Source organism: Poecilia reticulata, linkage group LG1 (genome assembly GCF_000633615.1).
Source record: "Poecilia reticulata strain Guanapo linkage group LG1, Guppy_female_1.0+MT, whole genome shotgun sequence".
Lineage (NCBI taxonomy): Eukaryota > Metazoa > Chordata > Actinopteri > Cyprinodontiformes > Poeciliidae > Poecilia > Poecilia reticulata.
In genome coordinates this window covers 19,711,796-19,734,392 of record NC_024331.1, presented here as the reverse complement: position 1 = coordinate 19,734,392, position 22,597 = coordinate 19,711,796, and the positions used below count along the sequence as shown (strand labels likewise).

The window sequence follows — 22,597 nt, the reverse complement described above, 5'->3', positions numbered from 1 at the left end:
TATATATATAAAACTCAAAGCTTTGTGGGATAGATATAGATATCACTAACCTGGCAATTGTTTTTTTTTTTTGTTTTTTTTACGCAATTCCACTTGGTCATTAATCTCGCTTCACAGCTCAGTCTGGGCTTCCTCCCATTCCTCCAACTCAACCTGTGTTCAAACAGCGGACAGAGAAGTTGTGAACGATGACGTCAATTTTCTGCGCTGATTTATAATTGTAGTCTGCTTGTAGTTTTAGCAAAGACAGCGATGGACGAGAACGAAGCCGTTCAGTCCGTGTTGGTCGCGCTTCCAAATATTGAATTAGCATTAACAACCGCCTTAATGGGGTCGGCTCTTCTCTCTAGTGGAGAATGTTTTTTTGTTTGTTTTTTTTACAGCACAGGCGATTTCCGGTCAGTATCATAGCGTTGACCTTTCACATACGTCACGGCCAAACATTAGCAATTGTGTAAAATTTAAAACTTAAACTAAGTCCAAACCTACAACTACCAGAAGTATTGAACAAGGGACTGGTTATTACCCGTCTACCCCAGTCCTCTTAAGATTTTATATGGACGCAGGGAGCTTGGAGGATTTCATCTTTATAGATTAGCAGAAAGGCTTTACGAAAAAGGCTTTTGGCAACATAAAATTACAAAGTCAATTTATCTTTGCTACTGGAGATGGACATGTCTAAGTTGGTGAACCAGATAAACAGATTACAATCAGAAGACTGGCCTCTGATATGGGCCAGGAACACAAAATCTCTCCACTGTGTTCCCTTTGTTCAGATTTTTCAGAGAAATATGTGTGCAACCAGTTAATTATGTATTTGTACCAAGTTTTAAATTGGTATGGCAAAGTGTTCAAGAAGGCCTTTCAAAATGGTGTGTGGTGAGTCTGGTTTTAATACCGGTTATCACACCATGTTCACGACTTTTGAACGACGTTCTTGTGTCCAATTAGGCAATTAGTCAACAAGACCCTCTGCACCTGCTTCTGTGATTGGGTCCAAACAAAACCAGGGTTCATTTTAAAGTTTCCTTTTAATAAAAGCTCTTGAGCCGTACATAATACTATACAAGCATATCACCTCTGCATTCGCTCTTTTCTCACAAGGAGTAAACAAAGTAAACTTCCTTCACAATAGGCAGCTCAAACTCTGCCCTCTTTGCTGCACAATAGAGCGATGTGAGACACAGAGAGCCCAGATTCCCAGTAAAACACTCAACCGATACTCTTATGATTCAAAACAATGGCACACAAAGGGATGGGGTAGTGTGGCTATTCACCCGGAACTAGTGGATCCAATCAAGGTTCAGGGTCTGGAAAACTTAGAACAGAGGAAAACTTGGATCACGTTACAGCAGTGTGTGGTGGTGAACTGGATCCATGAACTCGGATCATACAGATCAATAAGTGGTGAGTATAAAATATCTTTTATACACTAACTTTACTTGCCTTTAAAAAAATATTTCTTTTGAAATAAAATCATTTCTGAACTGAAGGAGCTGCATGCTAAATTTGATCCATCTCATCATATCAGAATTTTATTCAAAATTAAATGGAAATAAAAATAAAATAAAAAAAAGTAGGACCAGCTGCCCTTGTCTGACTAGCTTACAGAGGATAACAAAAAACTTTCAGCGTTTACTTTCTTTAGTTTGTAACAAAAACAAACTAGATGTCAGGCTGAGGAGAGAAACACTGTTATAAAATGCTTCAGGAATTTTACAAGAGACTTGGCTAAACGATCGCCTGATAGCAAAAAATAATAATAATAAAACTTTGATAAACAAATCATGAAGAGCTTGTAGGGTTCTAGAAGTTGTTTTGCATGTACATGCACAAACACAAGCTAAGTAAAAGAAAAAGGAATAATCAAAGATTTGTGTGTTATTGTCATTGCTGCAAAAAAGCATGTGTGGATCAGTCTTGTTTAGGACCTTGTGTTTCAGCTTCAGGCATAACTGTCTGGGTGATGGAAAAATAAAAGGTGCAAGGTGAAGGCTTTACCCTGATCCTGCAGCACCTTGACCTAGACCTCATCCAATAACTGTAGAAAGAAGCCAAAACAAGATGGCCAAGGAAATTGAACTCCTGCACACACTTGCATATGAACTTGGTAAATACCATTAAAATAATGGGCGAATCATTGTCAACATGCCGTTTTTCAGGAGCAGACTTCTCTTTTTTTTTTTTTTGTTGGAAGTGATACGTTTTATTTTACATTTGAAGTCATTATTTCCTGTCAGAAACCAACTTTTTGGTTGAATTGAAAAACATTTCCATTTAAATCTTCAGAGACATGAATAATTCTGTGCTTCCCTGTATATCTATCAACCACCAATCTAATGAGGTAACTTTTGATGTGTTACTGAAACTGACTGAATAAAACCAGAATTATTTCTGTTCTGCTATGCCACCTTTCCCAGCTAGAAGGTAAATGAAGTCATTATGGGTTTTTTAAAAAAAAATTAAATAGTTATTCAGAAACTGGTTTGTAGTCTTTAAAAAAAAGCTTTTTCCACACCAGGTTGTTATTTTTAAAAATTCTTCTTAATAACTAATCTGGCTAAATAAAGGTTAAATAAAAAATAGTTTTATTCTGTTTGTATTCCCTATTTGCAGATTCCTTCATCCCCTTATTTGCTTATAAAAAGGCCACAAAAAAAGCATCAGCATCAAACTTCATGTCTGAAATTTCAGTTATGAATTTAACATGCAAACAAAATGAAAGAAATGAGTGCTGGCCTAATATTGCACTTTACCAAGCAGCACTGATGAAGCTAGAGGTCAAATGCATCGCAATGCAAATATTGTGACTGAGTAACATTCATGTGAAAGGTTGTTAGAAGTAACCAAGCAGATAAATTGGTTTAAGGAGCAAAACAGGGAGAAAAAAAATAGAAAAGAAAGAGAAACTCTCAGGCACCGCACTGCCTCCTGTTAAAGATTAAACCTTTTATTGAAAAAAATTCCAGGTCAGCTTATGGCCGCACAAACCCCGTCGTCTCCAACAGGGCTGATTATTGAAGCTAACGCACGCACACACAAACGCAGCCCGTCCAGAGCAACTGGAGGCCTGTTGTGAGGCGACACTGATGACGCGTGTTGGATGGGATAATCTCTCCAGCTGTACTCTCACCCACAGAGAAGTGAGGCTCATTTGGCCTGAAGACCTCACTCTGATTTTTTTCCAAACACACTGATAAATCTCCCCCATGCTCACTGGCTAGTTCCACCTCACAGAGAGAACAACTGAAGGGGGAAGAAAAAGGATTTAAGTTCATCAAACATCATTCTGGCTCAGGAAATAAAATTGTTTTTGCTGTATAGGAAAAAAATAAACATTTTATTTAGTAGAAATGTAATGTGAGAATCACTCATGTGTTTTTAATTTGTATTTATTTATTTTTTTTCATTTGAATGCGACCAGTGAGAGGATTTATAATTGGTCACATTGTACAGCATTGTTGCTGTTCAGAGATAAATGTCTCCCTCTGTCGGTGAACTGTCGATACTACAGTCACTCACATTTTTACTTCAAACAGCAAGTTAGGAGAAGAAATATGAGATACTAAGAAAAGAGCGTTGAAATGTTGTTATATTAAAATAGAATAGAAATGAATAGAAAATAATTAACTAGATATATGAATAAAAGAATAAACAGGACAAATAAAGAATAAATAAAATAAACAGATATTAAGATACTTACGTTGCTGCTTAGGCTTCTTGCTTTCCTGATGATCATAAGAGCTGTAAAAGCGGGGTTAGAAAAGAAAAAAAAGCAACAAAGTCACTGCAAAATTGGCACCAAAATAATACCTCATATTATTTTGCTGCCAAAAAAATAATATGAATTATTATTCACAGTAGTGAATAAAATCAGCAAGTTTCCTCAGATGTGCCGTCTCTCTACCCCATCCATCCATCCTTTTTCTTTCTTTTAAATCATTTTGCAGCTATTGGAATACATTTTTCCTCCCTCGCTGAATAAGCATACTAAAAAGGCAGAAGGTTGGAATTCTAAATTCAAGTTTTTCCAACCAATATGTAAATAACTTAAGGCATTTTGCACATCTTATAATAAATAAATGTGAGGTACTGTAAACAGTTGTGATCATTTGACGTTGGCCACAAGCTTCCTGTCGTTTGCACTGCAGTGCTTGATGCTGTTCACAGGGAGGCAGTGACACGTAGGTGTCAGTGTCTGCTGCCTGGTGGTGTCATTTTATGGTGTAAAGCTATAATTATCTTCACAATACTATCCAGTTCACTAAGTGAAACATTATGTCGATTAATTGCACTCAGACTATTGTTTTGATGATTTTACATTTGCATGTAATGAAAACATGACATGTAAGACTAGATGAGACTAATGAGACTTATAGCCTGAACATATAATGTAATCAATATGACTGTATGTACAAAGAATAACATCATTTCTCTTGTTTCAACAAGTGCAGAGAAGATATATTTTTATTCTATTTTTGCATTTATTTTGTGGAGGATTACCAAAGTAGCTTTTTTTTTTTTACTAGTATTCAGTCCGCCTTAAACTCTCAAAAAAAAATTATCCAACTTCCAGAGTTTTAACATGTTGAAAGAGAAAATTAGTAAAATTAGTCTAGCAAAAGGAAAATTTTACTAAATTTGCATAATTAGTCAAATTTTGAAAGAGAAAATTCCAGAGTCTTAGCATGTTGAAAGAGAAAATTAGTAAAGAAAAAAAAGAAAGAAATTTAGTAGTAAAATGGGTTTGTTGCATTGGAAGGTATGAATCATATTTAATGACATTAAAGTCTCTTTATGTTTGCTCCAATGTTCATTATTGATAAGTTTTACATGCATAAAAGTCAAAGCTTTTTTTTTTTCTTTTTGCTTTATTTTTCCACATATAAATTCTCCTTTCAGTCACCTTGGTTTCCATTTTAAACAACAGTGATTTATTTAAATGCTTAAAGTGAGTTATTTACAACCTATTTCAATCTCTTTTTCTCTTGTCAAACCCCATGTTTAGGGAAGTGCCTGCTAAAGGTCAGCATGGATTTTCTCTGCTCGTTTAACCAAGACGATCGTTCACCAATCAGATCCAGTCAGACAGAGTTATGCAGCCCATAAATATCTGTGACCTGCTTGTGCATTGGAATCAGCTGCAGAGCAGGCCAACAGGCAGCCAGGTGAAGCTCAAGGGGATCTTGTGTTGAGCTCAAAGGGAAAGATTTTTTTTTGTGCTTTTTTGTATTGAATTGCAACATTAGATGTAAAAAAAAATAACTGCAAAGTAAAAGGATTTTCACTCACTAAAATATGAGACATCAATTGAATATTTTAGGTAAGCTCAGAAATATGGGTGACTTTAAAAGATAAAAAAAAATAAAAATGGTGTTGACTCTTTGGAGAAGGAGCTTGAGTGGCACATTTCTTATTAACTAAGGACTGCATTAGTTTTATACTTATATCTGTTGTCTTCAAACTGTACAACAATATGACTTATTTATTTGCCACCATGAAGAATATTGTTTTTCTTCTTTTGTCAGCTGACCAATCAAATGTTTGTTGTAATTCCAAAAGCATAATGTGTTCCACCTTGGGCGGGGGGAAAGAAAACAGTGGTTCAAATGCACTCCGGTCACATTTTCTCCAGTGAAGATCATGTCGTGCGTTTCCCTGCACATCTTTCACACAGCGGGTCCAACCCTCCTTCATTATCATATTGTTGCCATGGCGTTTCAAACTCAAGGCAGGAAGCAGAGGTTTTCGGGGTTCTCGTTTAAGCTGCATTTCTTCGTGTTGTTTCCACCGACTGTCTTCAGAGTGACAACGGTAAGACTTGCGATGCTAAATTAAATAACTCGTTACACTCTGTCCAGATTACTACTCATCTTTTTTCCACAAGCTTCACTTTTTGAAATGACTGAGTTTCGGCCTGTTGAGCACAAAGTAAACTCATTAAATCACTACGGCCTGATATTTGCCGATTTATTCCACAGGCACCATCCTGGACTTTAAGTGCATGTCATGGATCTCTGGTCAGCTCTAGCTTATGCTTTTAAAGGGAAGAACTGTAATAAAAGAGGATTATGCTCTTTTTTTTTTTTTACCTCCACTAGCTCTGTTTAATTAAAGGCTAGTGGACCTTGCATGTCTCTGTGTAAAAAGAAAATCTGTTTGGAATTTGGATGCAGAGACATTCGCCCTGTTTGCATGTGTGAATCTGAATGCAGACTGAGAGTAGACCTGGTTTAATGTCAGAGTGAGGTGAAAAGCTAGTGTAAGTCTGCAAACAGATTAGTTTAGCTGGCGAGTTAGAGACGAGCCCTCGTTCAGGGTTGGACTGCAGCTCTTTATTTATTCATGCAACTTTATCTGCTTAATTGTATCATGAGGAGCCTACTTACTTACACAATACAGTGTTTTGCAAAGGTATTCGAATCCCGTAAAAACACTTTATAATGGTACAGCCAAAAACTTTGTGCAACTTAAACCTATCAAGACGTGGTTGTCCACCTAGACTTGGATAGCGTTAAAAAGAGAAGCAACCAAAAGACGCATGGCAAATTGGACCCAGCAGGACGACGACGGTAAAATTCTGCCTGAGCTCGGATGAAAAACATTTGCGTTGAACCAGGCCCTCGTGTTTTGAACGGTCAGATTCAGGTTGCAAACCACAAAGACAAAAGTCCGACTGAGAATCTGTTGCAAAACGTTGAAATTGCTGACCACAGACGCTCTCCGTCCAAAAAAACTGAGGATGAGCCACTTTTGCAAAGAAGAATAAGCAACAGTTTCTCAAAATATGCATTAAAAAAGAATGTGAAAAAAATTGACTTCATGGTTCGGTTTTGCCATACTTTGAGTTGATCTGTAAAATAAAATCCCATTTAAGTTTGCGTTTGTAAACCTGCAGCGAGGTCAAACCGTATGAAGATTTTTTTGCACAGCATCTGAGGCAGGACCATCTCACGCTGACACGGATCCGCAGGGTGGATCAGATGTCTGCCCTGCCGGATTCTCTGGAACTTAGTTACCTTTGCAGCTCTGCTGTTTGCTTTCATTTAGATGCTTGAGCGATGCCAACAGCAAGGCTGAAGGATGGAAAGCATAAAAACCGGGAGCTGCTCTCTGCGGTTCCTGACCCGTGTTTGTTTTTTGTTTTTTTTCTGAGCTGATCTTTGCGTGTAACATGAGCGGCAAGACGCTGGCACGCTGTTCCTCCTGTGTTACAGTACAGATGGCTCCGGACAGGATGTAAATATGAGCTCTGAGAAAGAGAAGCCGGTTGTCGTCTCTCATCGAGAGCGAGGCCATCAGGGCAACAAGCAGCCGCTCTCCTCTCTGCTTCCTCTGCCTCCTCTTCACTCGGCGTCTCCTGGCTCAGGTGAGATCTTAATCTCATAGTTAAAATAAAGTGTTTTATAGTGTGCTGCAAAGTTATTAATCTGGGAAAACAAGTCGGTTTGTTCTCTGTTCTTATGAAGAAAAGGCAGCAGTTAAACGTTGAACAAAGGCTTTTGTTGGCACCTGAAAGCGGCGGATGTGTGTGCAGCCTCAGGTTGCAGTCGGCTAGCTGATCTGTGAGCATCAAATGAAGAAAAAACAAAGCAAACTGAAACTTTATCCTCAAGTTTGACTTTCAGCCGTTTTAGTGTACACCTTTGTGACGCCGGACAATTAAACAAACAAGACTGTGTAACCCACACCGGGCCTTCTACTCTGAGCCGGTCCATATTTTGGCAACCAAAAAATATTTTTGTTGAGATTTTGTGAAATAAACAATTTGCAACTCTGCACTATATTTGTCTTGGTCTGTTAAAAATGAAACCAGTTAAGATATCCCATTAAAGTTCTTTCAAATGAAATTTATGTCTATTTTTTTAAGCATGTAGTTACATTTAACAAAAGAAGTGAAAAACTATTTTAACTGAGGAGAGTTAATTCTTCCATCCCACCTCCTGTGACTGAAATAAGTTCAGTGAAATGCTTCATACAGTTTCAAGTGTGAAATGTTTGAGGGGCTTCTTGATGTGCAGCCTGTGTCAAGTCCCATCACGCATCATCTCAAAGAGTTCAAGTTCAGGACTTTGACTAGATCGAGGGCTTTCTAACTCTTGATTGTCAGCTTTGGGTCGCTTTCATAAAGCAGAATTTATGTGGGATTCTGTGATGTGAGCTTCACAGCTATGAGGTTATTTTCCCAGAACAATGCATTTGGTTTGTTCAAAACGTGTCTTCTGTTCAGTTCTCCAAATAATTAAATTCTTGACACAGAGCAATATTTTATAGGCATTGGTCTTTGCCTGCTTTCTCTGTAAAGCAAAGACTTAATCTTTCTACCCCTTTAACGAAAGTTATACGTGTCTTTCTATTTTTACATGATTATACTGCGATGTAAACCTGTGTAGTCCTCCTCAACACATTTTAAGGTTTTTGGAGACTTCTTTCACTGTTTTGTGACCTGCTTTCAGGGTGAACCTGCTCGAATGACCTGCTCTACTGTTTAAGATTTAAAGAGGACAAACCTACCTCCTTCAAAATGCTGAGTAGCGATGTAAACATGTGCACTGTAAACGACGGCGTGGTATTTTACCCAGTTCAGGCAGGTAAAATTACAACTAATCCCAATCAATCTGGCATTGTTCTAATTCATTTCTCATCAGATATGTTGTTGTTTTTTTCTTTTTAGAATAAACTTTCACTTTATCATGTTTTATTACTTAAAATTTTCAGTGTTGTTGAAATTTATATGAAATATTGAAGTGTCAAATAATTTTTAAAATCAATCTGTGGGGTGACACTTAAATTCACCTGACTGCACACTGAAGTTTGTGATTAAACGTCCATGTTCGCCTGATGCCCCTCGAAGTGTTTTCACTTTTCTCCACTGCTCCGGCTGAACATTTCCACCCCACCATCTCACGGCTGTCGTCTTCCATGTCCCGTCTTCCTCAGTCGGCCCTCCGTCAGATCAGGTCTTTCTCCAGGCAGCGGCCATCTTTCAGCGGCTTCGCAGAGAGAAGCCGGAGCCTCGACAGCTTCTGCGGTATGAAAACAGGACCGACACGCTACCACTCAACAGCAGCGACGACAAGGCCACACAAAAACAAGCCTACCAGCTCGCTTTCAACACCCTCAAATGTAAGACTTGTTTTCTGAAGAGGCAACATGGTAGCTAAATTAATTGTACCTGCTCTCGTCGCCGTCTCCTCAGACCTCAACGACCTCCGTGCAGGCGGCTTTATCTCCGTAATGAAAAGCTTTGGCTGCAGTCAGCTCCAATATTTGCTTGGTGAATACCAACTTCAACATGCAGTCCGTAGATTAAATGGCGTATAGTCGTTCATTTGACTTCTCCGTGTGAGAGCAAATCATTTGAGCTGAAGGTGCAGCAGATGTCTGGGTGGGAGGTGATAAGAGGTGCAGTTGGCATGAATATAAATCTGCGTTATGAGTGCTTATGAGCACTTATATGAGGTGGGTTGATTGGACAGAAAAGGTAACTGTATAATAAGATTCTGTTGAAGTTGGTCACATGGGAACATATGGAAAAGTAACAAAATGAAAACCTTTGTGTTTGTCCTGATGGACACAAGTTGTGATTTTTTTTTTTTTTTTTTTTATCCCCTAACAAGCTTGATGAGAATAAATTTCAGCTGGACATTTGATTTGTGTGTCCGACTCCTACCTGATTTTTGCAGGGTAAAACAGGATGTGGTGTTAATCCTAAACGTTAAATTGTGATGTAGGTATTGCACTAACTACTGACATATCACTTCCTGATGAATGCCGTGTGCTCTGCAGACTTTGAGTTCATGTTAGCTGCTAGTTCTAAAAAAGAAAAAGAAAAAAAAGGTGAGTAATGTAGTTTTTAGTTTATTTACTATGTATCACCTGATATTTTCCCCTCCTAGACCAAGATTTACTGGAGGCCGTGATTTCTGACAGCTTCTTCCACAAATCTCAGAACATCGTGAGTCACACCTGGTTCAACTTTTCAGTGTCCACAAACCCATATCTGATTTAAAAACACTGACTGACTGTGCAAGTGTAGGTTTTCTGTCGTCAGATGAAGAAATGCTGGTGAGACCGGCAGGGATGCAGTTGAAAACCCATTTGTATTCAGATCTTATGCAGTCTGGCTGGTTATGGCTGACAAGCGACGCATGCGAGAGAGAGAGAGGATGACACACTCCGCAATTTGTAGACTGTAAATTACATCATAAAACAATGTGCAATGACGCATACACTGATAAAGCGAAGCAGCCCACTTGTGTGTGGCCATGTTTGTGTGTGTGTGTGCCTGAATGGTAACTTTATTGAAGGATGGGGGACATGCAGTGAAACAGGCTGAGGTGTCGTTAGTCTGAAAGTGAGACCATAAAGGCACCACAGATCCCTTTATTATTCAGCACACAGCATCTGTATTCCAACCTTTAGACACACATGCATTCATTTTCTCTCCAGGTTAGGTGTAACCCAGTTTTTTTGCTGTCGTTTATTTCACTGGCCTGGCCAGACAGAACAAGCCCAGAGGTGCAACGGAGTTACATTTCCGTTCCCACGACATTCAATACGTCTCCTAGAAAGACAGAAAAAAATTTGACAAATACAAAAATATGTTACATGAGCCAAAGAGAGATGTGAAATTACCTAAGTTATTTAGAAAATTAGGAAAATGGCTTATAAAGGCAAAATACTACTGGCAATCACCAAGTTTATATTTTATTCTGATTTTGTAACCTATTAAGAGATTTTGACCCTGTTTTTAAAATTCCTCCTGCCAGGGAGAGAGGAGCCCCCTGCAGGGAAGGCTTTTATATTTGCAAAAAAATCTAAATTGGTGCTTTAGAAATTCTTATTCTGTTACCAGTAACTAACAAATGATGTGTTTTACAGTGCAGCGACTTGTTGCCATTGGCAATGGTGATGCTGTATGACTTCCAGGACAGGAGGTTTTTGCTTCGTCGACGTCCAGCTGAAGGAGAGCAGGTGGTTGTCGCCGAAGTCAGAGACCTGGAGAAAAGCCTTCAGAGGTGTTTGTATAGAAGTGTCATATTAACACGTAACATCAGTATGCTTACAATCGTGACGTTGTCGTGGTTGTGTTGTCGTTCATCTCTTCCAGATGGAAGATCAAACTCGCTGCGTCACTGGCCCGCTTCAGGGTGAAACACAGCCTGCAGAGCGTCTCCCGTTTCCTGTCTGATTCCCTCCGAACCAAAGAGCGCAGGGCCAAATCCTTACCGTTCTACGCATGGGTCAACACTTTAAACACCAGGTGCAGATTTCCGGTTTTGTTTTTTCCGTCCATGGCTTACGCGTGCAAATATGACGTGAAAAGAATAGTTATTGGGAAATTTCTACAACCCACAGAAGTTGAAAGTCCAAGTAATGTAAAAGTTAACTTTTTTTTTGTACCTCATCCAGTGATCAAAGATTTTTCCTCAATGTTTGAGAGCGTATGATGATTTAAATGTAAATAAGGCAGAGGCGTGTATTAGAAAATAAAGGATGACGATGTGTAAAAAAGTGCTGCTAATAGTGACACATGTTTGCCAGTAGGACACTGCTTAGTTTTCTTTTTTAACATTTCACAAGGTGGAGCATAGAGAGAGTTAAAACTGGTCGTCCTCCTTTGAATCATCTCTCATCTAAAGTCGCTGTTGTTTCACAGCGGGTTGTTGCAGACAAGCTCAACGATCTAGCTCAGTTTAAAACTTTTATTTTTTTCTCCTCTTCTCTGCAGTCTTGATGAAATGTGCGAAATCTTACGAAGTGCCAACCTCAGTGAAGTGAAGAACATGGCTGACCTCACGGGTTCAACGTTTTCCAAGGACCCTCTCTGTCCAGACACTCTCGTTTTCTCCCGCAGCCTCTGCAAACCTCTTCAGAGCAGCGCCCTCGCTGCCACACATGTGGTAAACATCCAGGTAGAAATGTCTGCATTCCTCTAAACATGAATTAAAACTGCTTTTTATTTCTGGAGCGCAGGGCAGCTGTAAGCAAAGAGTTATATAAGAAGATACCTTTAAAAAAAAAGTGTTTTTGAAGAACAAAATATTTTCTTGAACATGCTTTTGGAATTTGTGTATTTTTCTACTCTTTATTTGAGTGAAAATTTTAAAATTAAAGCCTTGCCCTGTAACCAAATGAGGATAATATTCAGGCATAGTAATCAGTGTATAACAGGATAAACATCATAAATAGTTTTATGAGTTTCAAATGTCCCTCTTTTTGCTACCTGCTGCAACCTTGAGTACTCCAGAGGTGGTTAATTGAACACTGGTATCACTGGTATACAGCTCCAACTTATTTGACAAACATTTTCAATTCCTTCAAAAAAAAAAAAACGAAGCCAAATACTGAACCCAGTTTGACATTCTGCACTTTTTTTAAATGAAAGTTTACGTCTAAAATTGTGTGATTTCATTTTTGTCGCACATCGTTCTGTTGTGCTGAATATGTAAAAACAGGAAAGTCCTGCATCCCTATAGGAGGAGCACGTTTGTGTGTTGTGTGTCTGCAGGACAGGAGTGTGTGTTTGGCCGTGAGCGTGTCACGGCCAGTCCTGTTTGATAAAGGGGACGTCCTGGTGGCGGGCTCCTTCTCGGCTCTGACCGTGGCTCACGTAGCCGTTGCGGCCGCCGCTCGGTCGGGCCGAGTTCTGGTGTGCGGCGCCGACCACGCTCCTGTGCGGACGGAAGAGATGAAGAATCTGCTCTCTCAGATGGGAATCAAAAGTAAGAAGCAATTCAGTTCAGCTTAGTTCATTTATAAAGTGCCAACGCAGAAGAAACGCCATCCGAAGGTACATTACAAGACAAACGGATCTGATTTGTATGCATCAGTTCAGTTCTGTGAAAAACATACAGACTCCTTTACAGATGTGTTCTGCTTTGCTTTTTTTGGTCACACTCAAATGTTTCTGATCATAAGACTAAGTTTAATATCAGACAAATATAGCCTGAGTAAACATAAATGACAATTTGAATTGTTACAGAGGATAAATGGGGTTTTATCGACTAATAAGGAAAAAATAAATACAACAAAACCTGTAACATCTATATTCAGTAGAGTTTTATGTCAAGCAAACAGCTCATTGGGAAACCGATAGCTCAGGCTAAATATTTTTTTTGTTTGTTTTTCATGCTGTGTTTTTTTCTCATTTGATACAGAAATGTACAGATTCTGTCACTGAAACTACTCTGTTGGTGAACAAGTGTGTAAAGATCAAGATCAAAATTGGTTCTTTGTTCAGTGTTGCATCACCTTTTATGTTGGAAACAATTATACATCAATCTTAAGAACAAAATCTGAAAATGGTCAGGATTGAAAATGAGCGAAATAGCATCCAAAGTCCAACAAAACTTTTGAAACATCTAAAAAAAAAAACCTAAAAAAAAAAACCCAGAATAAATATTGACAAGGACTAGTTTAATTTGGACCTATCAAAGTCTTTATAGACCTCTCGTTGTATAAATCCCAGCACATTAAGTGCATGTTTTAGTTTTTCTGATGGAGCATTTTACAAATAGCATATTAACTTTTGAGGTTGAGACCGATGTGGTGGTGTCGTCTGGCAGGGTCACAAACTCTGTGGGAGGACGTCAGACAAAAAGCCGCGGGTATGACCCGCAGCTTAATGTGACGAGGGGATAATGAAGTCTGAAGCTTAACTTTCATTTGAAACCTGCATATCAAGTTGCCAGATCCTGCTCTATTGTTGACCTGAAAGCTTTGTAAGACCCAGTGCCAAATAATTCTCAAAATTAACTCAAAGTAACTTTAAGCTGTTAATGACTTTATCCTTCTAAACACAGATGTGAAGTAACTAATGCGTCTACTAAATATTTCGCACTGCATAGGCTTTTTTCCTTTTTAAACTCATTTTTGAGTTTTCTACATTCTGTTGTAGATGTCAGAGTCCTGCCAGCAGCTTTCTGCGGTCTGAACGAGTGGGACAGCGCTGTGCACAGGTTAAAGGTCATCGTAGTTTTGCCTCAGTGTTCGTCCTCTGCCCTCAATGACCCAGTCGCCACAATGCACACTGAGCATGGAGGTATGCATTTGAAACATTACCATTTAATCTTTCAAGGTAAATATAATTGTAGAGGGAGAAAAAAACAATTATTTAAAAATAATTGCAATTTATGCTAAAGTAAGTCAGCAAGTCATCTGCAGGTATTGTTTGTGAGCATAAAGTTTATTAGATGATAACATGTGTAGTTCAACTTTAGATTTTACTTTTTTATGCACCAGTTAAAAGATTTTCACAATATTAGTTAAAGGAAATCCCAAATGAACAGCAAATGTTGGGTTTTGACTTCCCTTCCAACCACATGTTCAGAATTAGCTTCACTGATTTTATTTATTTTTTTACTATTATTATTATTGCCTAACAACCGGTTCCTATAGAAAACATTACTGACAGAATTTTAGCTGCAAACTTGTAATAAAGTTTTAATGACTGAATTTCTGCAGTTCAGTTAAACCCTTACAATTTAAACATGGAATGGACTGTAGGAAATTACTGGCACACTGAGCTGGCCATAGAGTCCCGGTTTGCTAGGTCTCTCAGACAACATTTTTCCTAAGTTCATTTTCTCCCCTGTACATATAGCTTTGTAAATCTTTATGAATTAATAGAGCTGGTGTTTTGCAGTTAGTATTTTCTTCAAGGCCGGCTACTGCGCAAAGCACTGATGTCTGACTTTGGTCTCACAACAATGAGACCAACTTTTTTTTTTTTTTTTACTGAGTTTTCAGCTGCTTTGCAATGATTTTCTGTCTTTTTTCACACATTTCTCAACCTTGAGCATAAAAATAATTGCTTATGTAAGAAGCTATAAATCCCCAAACAGTGATGGAAATGAAACAAAATGAAACAACTATGGGGGTTTTTTGTTCTTTTTTTAAGAAATATCTTCTCATTTCATGAATAAGAGGTTGAGTTCAACTGAATTTGTCAAACTCGTGTTTACAGACTGGAACCTGCTGCCAGATTTATCCCACGGCTCGATTTCCAAAAGCAAAATCTTGTCTCTGACCACCCAGCAGGCCCGGCTGCTGGCTCACGCGTTGTCCTGTGAGTATAAACTACGAGCACAATGACTGCCATGTAAACATTGTGGATTTTAAACAAACAACAGTTTGTGCCGGGATTAAACATAAATGTGCCTCATATACAAAAAGGATTTCTGATGTTCTAAAGTACATTCATGGCCATTACATAAAAGCTTTATGATCACAGCTCTTTGGATCTTTATATTTGTGCTTCATGTTAGTTCCAAAGGTCCAGACGGTGGTCTACTGCACACGCTCAGTGTGCCCTGAGGAAAACGAGCAGCTGGTCGGAAGAGTGTTGGAGAAAACACACACTCACCCCAAACTGTTGCCATTCAGGTACAAATACTAAACCTGCTGCCGTCACATGGTTTCTTTCCACCAGTGGTTTGTGACCATGAGTCCCCTGTCCTGCATTCCAATTAAACGGCTAAGCTGCATCGCTAACAGCCAGTCAGACTCTACATAGCTCTGCTAATGAGCTAATATTGGATCCAGGTGTGCAAAGCCAGAGAGACATTTAAAGGTTACAGGATGTCAGGCCTGGAGGACTGGAGTTTGAAATAAAAACAGGTTGAAATATAAATACTTAAGCTACTTTTGATTTACATCAATTTAAGGTTGCTTACCTTGCGGATCTAATCAATTTTGGTTTTCTAAATGTTTTTGGTCTAACATCACTCTTTTATAGCTGATGTAATATTTCAGTTGTGTTGTGGTCATCTTGTCTTGACATATTTTGCCATGTGCTTGTTAATCGTTAGTCTTTTCCCCGGCTTGTGCGCCGCCCTTATTTTCTTCCCCCGTGTGTCACCTGGCTCACATTTCCTATGGACAAGATCTCCCCTCTGTATGAATACCCTGAGGTTTCTTTGATTTTCTGCCAGATCCTCACAGTCCTAAGCTTTATCGCAGCTTGTCTGGGCAAACTAATGCCAAAGTCTGTTATGTTATTTCCTCCTTCAGCAGCGCTCTTTTAACCAGCAGCTTCTGAGCTTGAGATCTTAATGGTCAACTGGGGGAAATGTGAATGTAAACGCTCAAAAAGATAAAGAGGTGCCAGACCATTTAGACGTTTGAAAACTAAAAGCAAGAGCTTAAAATCAACTTTTAAAGAAGCGGGCAGCCAATGAAGGGAATACAAAATTTTATCAACTAATCCTGTTACTATTTTAAATGTATTCTTCGGTTTGGTTTATCGAACACAAATGTTTTGCTCTCACTCACCCGTACAGTAATTCAGTAACGATATTCCTCTGGACGGCGGCCAGGCTGTTTAAATGTTACCCAACTTGTCTCTCAGGGTGAATGGGCCTGTTTTCCCCGATGACTCCGCTTCAGGGGACGAAACCGACTCCAGGTTCTTCAGGCTCCATCCCTCTCCGTTCACCAACGGCTGCTTCATAGCCAGACTGTCACGGCAGGTGAGAGACGGAGGTCAGAGAAAGTGTGAGATGTGGGAAATGAAAAATGCGGAGGTGAAGGTTGCGGCGGAGATTGAAGGGAAGCGAGGATTTTGTTGTGTGCGTGTTTGGTGCGCCGGAGAATTTATATCGGTGCGAGTGTGTGTCTGCGTTTGATTACTTTGCAACAAGACCTTTTGAGAAGTGCTGAGGCGGCACTCTTTTACTGTCTGCTGGGAGGTCAGTCAGCTCGTTGGCGTGCAAACACACGCGCACACACTAATGCAGGGAGCTGCACCGCAGAAATACTGCAGCACTATTTCAATACTCAATAAAAAAAAAAAGGGGAGACGAGTTGAAGACAAAATATGTTCAAACCCAGGATACGTCTCAGTGCCTCAGAGCAAAACTAAACTGTGGCATTCGTCCCTCCTCCTACCCTTTGCCGTCATGTTGCATCACGCCGTCGCTTCGTCTGCTTGTCCCCTTCTCTTTCTTCCCTTCTTCTCTTCACTCATAAAACAAGACAAGTACCACAGTAGGAAATGAGATGCTGCTGCTTTGATCCGCTGCAGCTGGGGGGGAAAAAAAACTGCAGTGAAGCCACAGAGCCCGAGCATCAGCACAGAGAACAAAATGTGATGAATGTGTCAGCAGAGTTGGATGCGCCACTGAATCTACTTCAATTTAAAACCGGTTGATGAATTGATACTTATAGGGACAAAACCCTTATGTTCATTAAAATAAAAAAAATAATGAATCTCGCACTGGTCTGCACAGGTATTCATACCCCCGCAGCAAAATATCATCCATCTGTAGTTCTGAAATGCTTTGACTAGATATCATAATCGACCATAAATACAAGAGTTTGCAAAGTATTCGAAGCATCGAAATGTTGTTACACTTTATGTTGGAAAAACGGACCTGAATGTGTCTAACTGGGTTTTTAATGCAACTCAAAGCAGCTTTTAGTAGCATCCACTTCTATTTGTCCTTTGCTCTCTCCTGTGTAAACGAGTTTGCTGGCCTGCTTGTATGATGGCAGCATCCACACAGCATGTTTTACAGCTAGGATGTTACGTTCCAGGTGATGTGCTCTGATAGTTTTCCAACACGTCTGGTATCAGGTGGCATCTGGTTGCACTGGATTTCATTCAGGAGGATCAGAGAAGATATTGCTGAACAGATACGCGCACCACGTCTTTCTAATGTTTGATTGCAAAAACCTTTTAAAACTCAGATCTCTTGAACAGTTTTCTGTTTATGTTGTTGAAGTGACAAAATGTGTTCATGGATTATGAATATTTTCTGCAAATATGACACCAAGACTCCTGAATCCCCTCTTGCTGTTACATAGTAGTTATTGAAGTCAGATTTTCTTAGTGTAGGCAATGGAAGTGCTGCATAATGTGAGAGATTTCAGTGAAGTATTAATGCTTTTGTAAGTCACTGTGCAGAAGCTGATTGTCTAAAATAAAGACGGGCTAGCTGGAACTGTCTGTGCAGACACGGTCACGCATGCCAATTGAAACATTATGGCAATCATAGTCAAGCAGGTCTGTGTCTGGACAAGCAATATTTTCATAGCCTCCAGTGCTGCATTCATGTCCACAAAGAAGAAGTCTCCAAGAATCTCCGTCTCAGTCCCTGGATTTAAATTCTATTGAAAAACGCTGCTGGAACTTAAGGGGAAAACGCAGCGTCATCACGCAAACCAAAGGATGTTGGTGAGACGAAACATTTGGACATGTGGGGGAGACTCCAAACCCCAAAAACTGAAGCCAAATATTCTCCATGACAAAATACAAATTTTAAGCAGACTAGGTTATTATTTAACAAGATAATGTTTTTGTTTTTACCAGGATTTTAGTGTCGCCTTGTATTCAAATTTAAGTGGTAAAAGTCTGTGGCTGCCAAAGTGAAGACGGGCAGAAGGAGTAGGCCAACGAAGACATCTGAAAATTCAAAAACCAAATCTAAATACATCAACTTTCAATATGCGGATGGCAAAATCCCATCAGAGCAGCAGATGGTACATTCACATCTGGAACTGGCTCCCTCCTTCCCACAGACGCACAGAGAGAAAATCCTGATGAAAGCTCAAGAAAGTGTCTTGGAAAGCATTTGCTGTGCATACGGGACTCATATGCACAGGAAATGAACTGAAAAACTGGCCTCAGAAGGGAAAAAGATGACAAAGTGTGATCTGTGCTATGTGGGACCCACGTGGATCCTACGTCTGTTATGCAATTTGAACAGATTTTCCAAAATACCAATTTGAAACCAAACAAAAACCTAGATCCTGATTGGTTTTGCTGATGCAGATTGGCTTTAGTCAATTCGTCGAACTTATTGTGAAGCCACGCCCGCAGGTAAGCTGGGGGTGAATACAAATGCACTCCACACTATTCAGATTTTTAGTTGTAGAAAATTCTTAAAACAATGCATCTTTTTACTTCCACTTGACAATTTTACCCTACTTCTAACATTCCTATGAAATAAATTTAAATGGAACGAGTGTAAAATAAGATCTTCAGAAAATCTGACACAATTTACCTAAATTACAGGTAAGATTTTTAGCATTTTTTTAGGCAACTTTTATGTATTGTTCAAGAAATACCCCCATGTTCACATGTATTAGTACAAAATAAGAAACACATTGGTGAAGCAGAATCTGACCACATTAACATCTACCTTTCCTCACAGGACAGAGAAACTGTATTTAACATTAAAAATGTATATAGACGTTTCTTAAATAAATGTACTGATGTTTAAGTCTTTTAACCTTTATATTTTCAGGTGGATCCCACAAAGGTGGAATCGGTTCAGGATGTGTTGGCAAGGGCGGCAGCGAAGGGTCTCTTGGGCGGCATAATTCCTGAACCATCAAAACCTGCGAAGAAGAGCAAAAGGAAGAAGAAACGAGTCGCTTCGAGCACCAGCAGGCCTTCATCTCCCTCCAGCCAGGAGGAGCCTGAGGCAGCAGAGATCAGTGATGGAGTAGATCCTGCTTCACCTTCAGAAGACGAAGAAAAAGAGGAAGGAGAAAATGAAGGTGAAGAAAATGAGGCTGAAGGAAAGGACAGTAAGACCAAGTCGGAGAAGAAGAAAAAACGAAAAAGCAAAAGAAATCAGAAACGGAGCAGAGGCGATGCAGCAGGCGTGAAAAATCAAGCAAAAGGGCAAAAGAAGAAAGCAAAGAGAAAAGTAAATCCATCTCAGCACAGCAAACCGAGGCGGATACCACGTCTTACGCTGACCTTAATGTCTGCTGAAAAACCCTCCAGACACTTGTCTCCAATCACAGCTCTTGCACACAAGATCAGCGGAAAACCAGTAAAGAAGCTGCAGGAGGGCTCAGCTCTAGTCCTAGAAAAAGATCTCTCACATGCTCAGTCTGCTCCTCAGTCGGCCTCCGAGAGGAAAAACATCCAACAAGAGGAGGAAGAGAGGAACCTGGAGAAACAGAGGAGCCAATCTGGGAACGTGAGGAAAGCACAGGGAGCGCCGACGGCTGCAGGTCACATCCTGCCGCCAATCTCTTCCCCGAGCGGCTCTGTCGCCCGTCCGCAGTCTGCGACCTCCGACCCACAGTTAGCATAGTCATCCTCAGCCTCTGAGTGATTTCTAAAAAAAATAAAAAAATAGACACACACACATACATACACTGTCAATCACACAGTTGTCTGACTTCAGAAAATACTCTCCAGCCTTCAGGACCTCAACGTCTTGTTATACAACTGATGCTCTCCAGCAGAAAATCCTACAACAAAATGTTCGACAGTTCATCATTCCTCTCTGCTGTCACCACATGCTTGCTCAGGAGGAGCGATCGCTGCAAAAGTCAGTGACTGAATGGAATTAAACTTGAACGAAGAACTGGTCCTCATTTTATTACAACGGGACCCAAATGCTGCATGATTGAATCTGAATCTGCTGATGTAAGCAGATGTGGATCTGTCTGCCTTTTAAAGTGGATTGTTGTGGTGACATTTGTTGTGAACTTGGACTAAATAAATAATTATTTTTAAGTTCATTTTAGACTTCAGCATTTTTCCTGATTATTTTTATGAATCCCTGAAAGAGGTGCGGTACAACCCAAGCAGGCTACTAGTCCATCACAGAAGAAAAAAAAAAAAACAACAAAGGCGTCATCCTGCATGCCGAGGACTGAGCCAGTCATCAAAATATTCAGATCTCAAGACTAACAGACGGATCAACCTTTTTATATTTTGACAATAGAAGGTAACAAGAGCAACTTTTACCGCTATTATTGTCAAACGTAGGCACCAGTTTATTTTTCACAGATTTCTAAAATCATCTTTCAAATGTACTTTTCAATGAAAAGAGATTAAAGAGGAAAAATGTAATGTGTGTGGTTTAATTCAAATACAAAGAGACCATGAAGTGTGTTTTATGCCATTTATTCTCACAATTGGTTACATTGCTAAAGTGTACAAATTGGTGAGCAGCAAACGGAAGCTAACACATCCATCGAATGGACTGTGTGTGTCTGTGAGTTTGACAGAAAGGCTGCGAGTCCACTGCTGCTGCCCTCTTCTTCCTCTTCCTCCTCCTCAGTCTGACGCTCTGAGCAGCAGTGGACCCTCAGCGGTAAGTGATCACTGTACAGGGTGAAGATATAATCCTTTATCTGCTTTGTTTCTGCAAACCGGGAGCTTTTTGTGACGTTTGAAGAGTCGACTGGGGTCTGAAATAATGACAGCATCGAGAGACTTGCTTCCAACTAATAAAATCAGTATATACCTTTTATAAAATAGAATAAATAAAATAAAAAATTGTTTTGTTCAATACACTCGGTCTCTCTTTCGACCATGCAACGCTCCTCGTGACTTTCCTTTTTCTCCAGATCAAAAAGAATGCATAGATAAAAATCGCACAGTTAATTTCAGCATCAACTAAAGTGTAAAAATGTCCAATCGCCTCCTCGCTTTTCATTATTTGCTCTCATATTTTCCTATCTACAACAATTTATATACGTATTTTACACTTTGGCCATTTGGTATGATTCAGAAAAGGCATTGCTTTTATAACGTATAAGAAAATAAAGAGACATTCAAAAATAAACACATAGCTTATAACGACGATAAACGTTACACTTAGTGGGTTTTCTGAACACACGGATGTCATCTTATTCACATGTCAACATCTTTCTGTGAAAAAGGGAAAGCCGCTGGATTTTCCCTTCAGTCTCTGTTACAAAACAAGTTCCTTTCAGTTGTGTGAATCCACTTTAGAGCTACGGGCAAGACAACAAGAAAGATGCACCAACACGAGTGTCTCGAGTTAGTACACCACGCAGAAACTGTTGACTTCTTCCAGCAAACTACCGACTCTCACTGAAGCAGAGTGTGCCATTTAGGTTTTACGTTATTATTGCATTACAAGCACATCAGGATTTATTTCATGGAGTCATCGAGGAAGACATAGAAGTGCAAGAAGTAAAAATAATGAAAAAGGCACGAAAATTAGTATTTTAAAAATCAAAAGTTAGAAATAGTTGGGCTAATTTATAACAAAATAAGCTCAACAGCAGCAAAGGGCCGAGGTTGTGCATCGCCTTTACCAAACGGACTGGTCATAACGCAGCATTACGTGTTGGTGTGTAACGATTTGACTTATTTATTTGAGATGGCACATGATACTGAGACGAGGATTTAAGTATTTTTTAGGAAACGTGGGAATTCATATTTTTGTCTGTTATACAGAAAAACTAATTGATGTTGATTATTTTAGTTTGAATGACCAAAATAGGTATATTAAAAAAATGTATGTTTGTTTTTTTTCCCCAGTGAAATTTCACAAATTTTAAAACTTTGGGATGAGACCATCTGCTTTTTCGATTTGGCCAATATGTATATAAAAAATAAATAAAACCAAATAAGAATTAAATCAAAGGCATGCTGGTTTATTTATCAAATTATTGTTTGCTATAGTGTTAAATGTGTAGGATGGCGGTCTTATTTTTCCAAGTCTTCCAATTGTAAAACAACAAAACACACATAATGCACACGAATATGAAACCATCAGAGGTGCTATTAAATAGTTTATACAGGTTACTTTAACTAAAATTCGTATTGAAGGCTGCCATATTGGACAAAAACTCTGGGCTGTAAGGCGAG

At 39.3% G+C, this 22,597-nt stretch overlaps 1 protein-coding gene and 1 long non-coding RNA gene across 5 annotated transcripts; one reads left to right on the top strand and one right to left on the bottom strand.

The window, feature by feature from the left end:
* Positions 1–2,963: 2,963 nt before the first annotated feature.
* On the bottom strand, positions 2,964–9,888 carry LOC103467105 (uncharacterized). Its single transcript, XR_534034.2, has 4 exons — positions 9,176–9,888; positions 8,797–9,026; positions 3,704–3,744; positions 2,964–3,246 (listed from the first exon to the last, which is right to left on the bottom strand). It is a non-coding gene; the product is annotated as an uncharacterized LOC103467105 (long non-coding RNA).
* On the top strand, positions 5,584–20,824 carry LOC103467110 (putative methyltransferase NSUN7). Of its 4 annotated transcripts, none has more exons than XM_008413202.2 (13): positions 5,584–5,814; positions 7,223–7,369; positions 8,941–9,126; positions 9,900–9,958; positions 10,885–11,021; positions 11,114–11,266; positions 11,735–11,918; positions 12,515–12,728; positions 13,904–14,047; positions 14,972–15,073; positions 15,273–15,390; positions 16,355–16,475; positions 19,254–20,824. In XM_008413202.2, the coding sequence occupies exons 2-13, from the start codon at positions 7,246–7,248 to the stop codon at positions 20,055–20,057; spliced, it is 2,346 nt and encodes a 781-aa protein (XP_008411424.1). In that variant the 5' UTR covers positions 5,584–5,814; positions 7,223–7,245; the 3' UTR covers positions 20,058–20,824. The 4 variants fall into 4 exon arrangements, with proteins under 4 accessions (XP_008411424.1, XP_008411416.1, XP_017162968.1 ...); XM_008413194.2 differs by having other exon boundaries at positions 7,218–7,369; XM_008413219.2 differs by lacking the exon at positions 5,584–5,814 and adding an exon at positions 8,457–8,591 and having other exon boundaries at positions 7,283–7,369.
* Positions 20,825–22,597: the final 1,773 nt, after the last annotated feature.

Bases quoted from the DNA above. Each gene is read 5' to 3' on its own strand.
- LOC103467110 (XM_008413202.2), top strand. From the start codon at position 7,246: ATGAGCTCTGAGAAAGAGAAGCCGGTTGTCGTCTCTCATCGAGAGCGA. The intron at 11,022-11,113 runs GTGTTTGTATAG...CATCTCTTCCAG, and splicing joins CTGGAGAAAAGCCTTCAGAG to ATGGAAGATCAAACTCGCTG. The intron at 16,476-19,253 runs GTGAGAGACGGA...TTATATTTTCAG, and splicing joins TAGCCAGACTGTCACGGCAG to GTGGATCCCACAAAGGTGGA.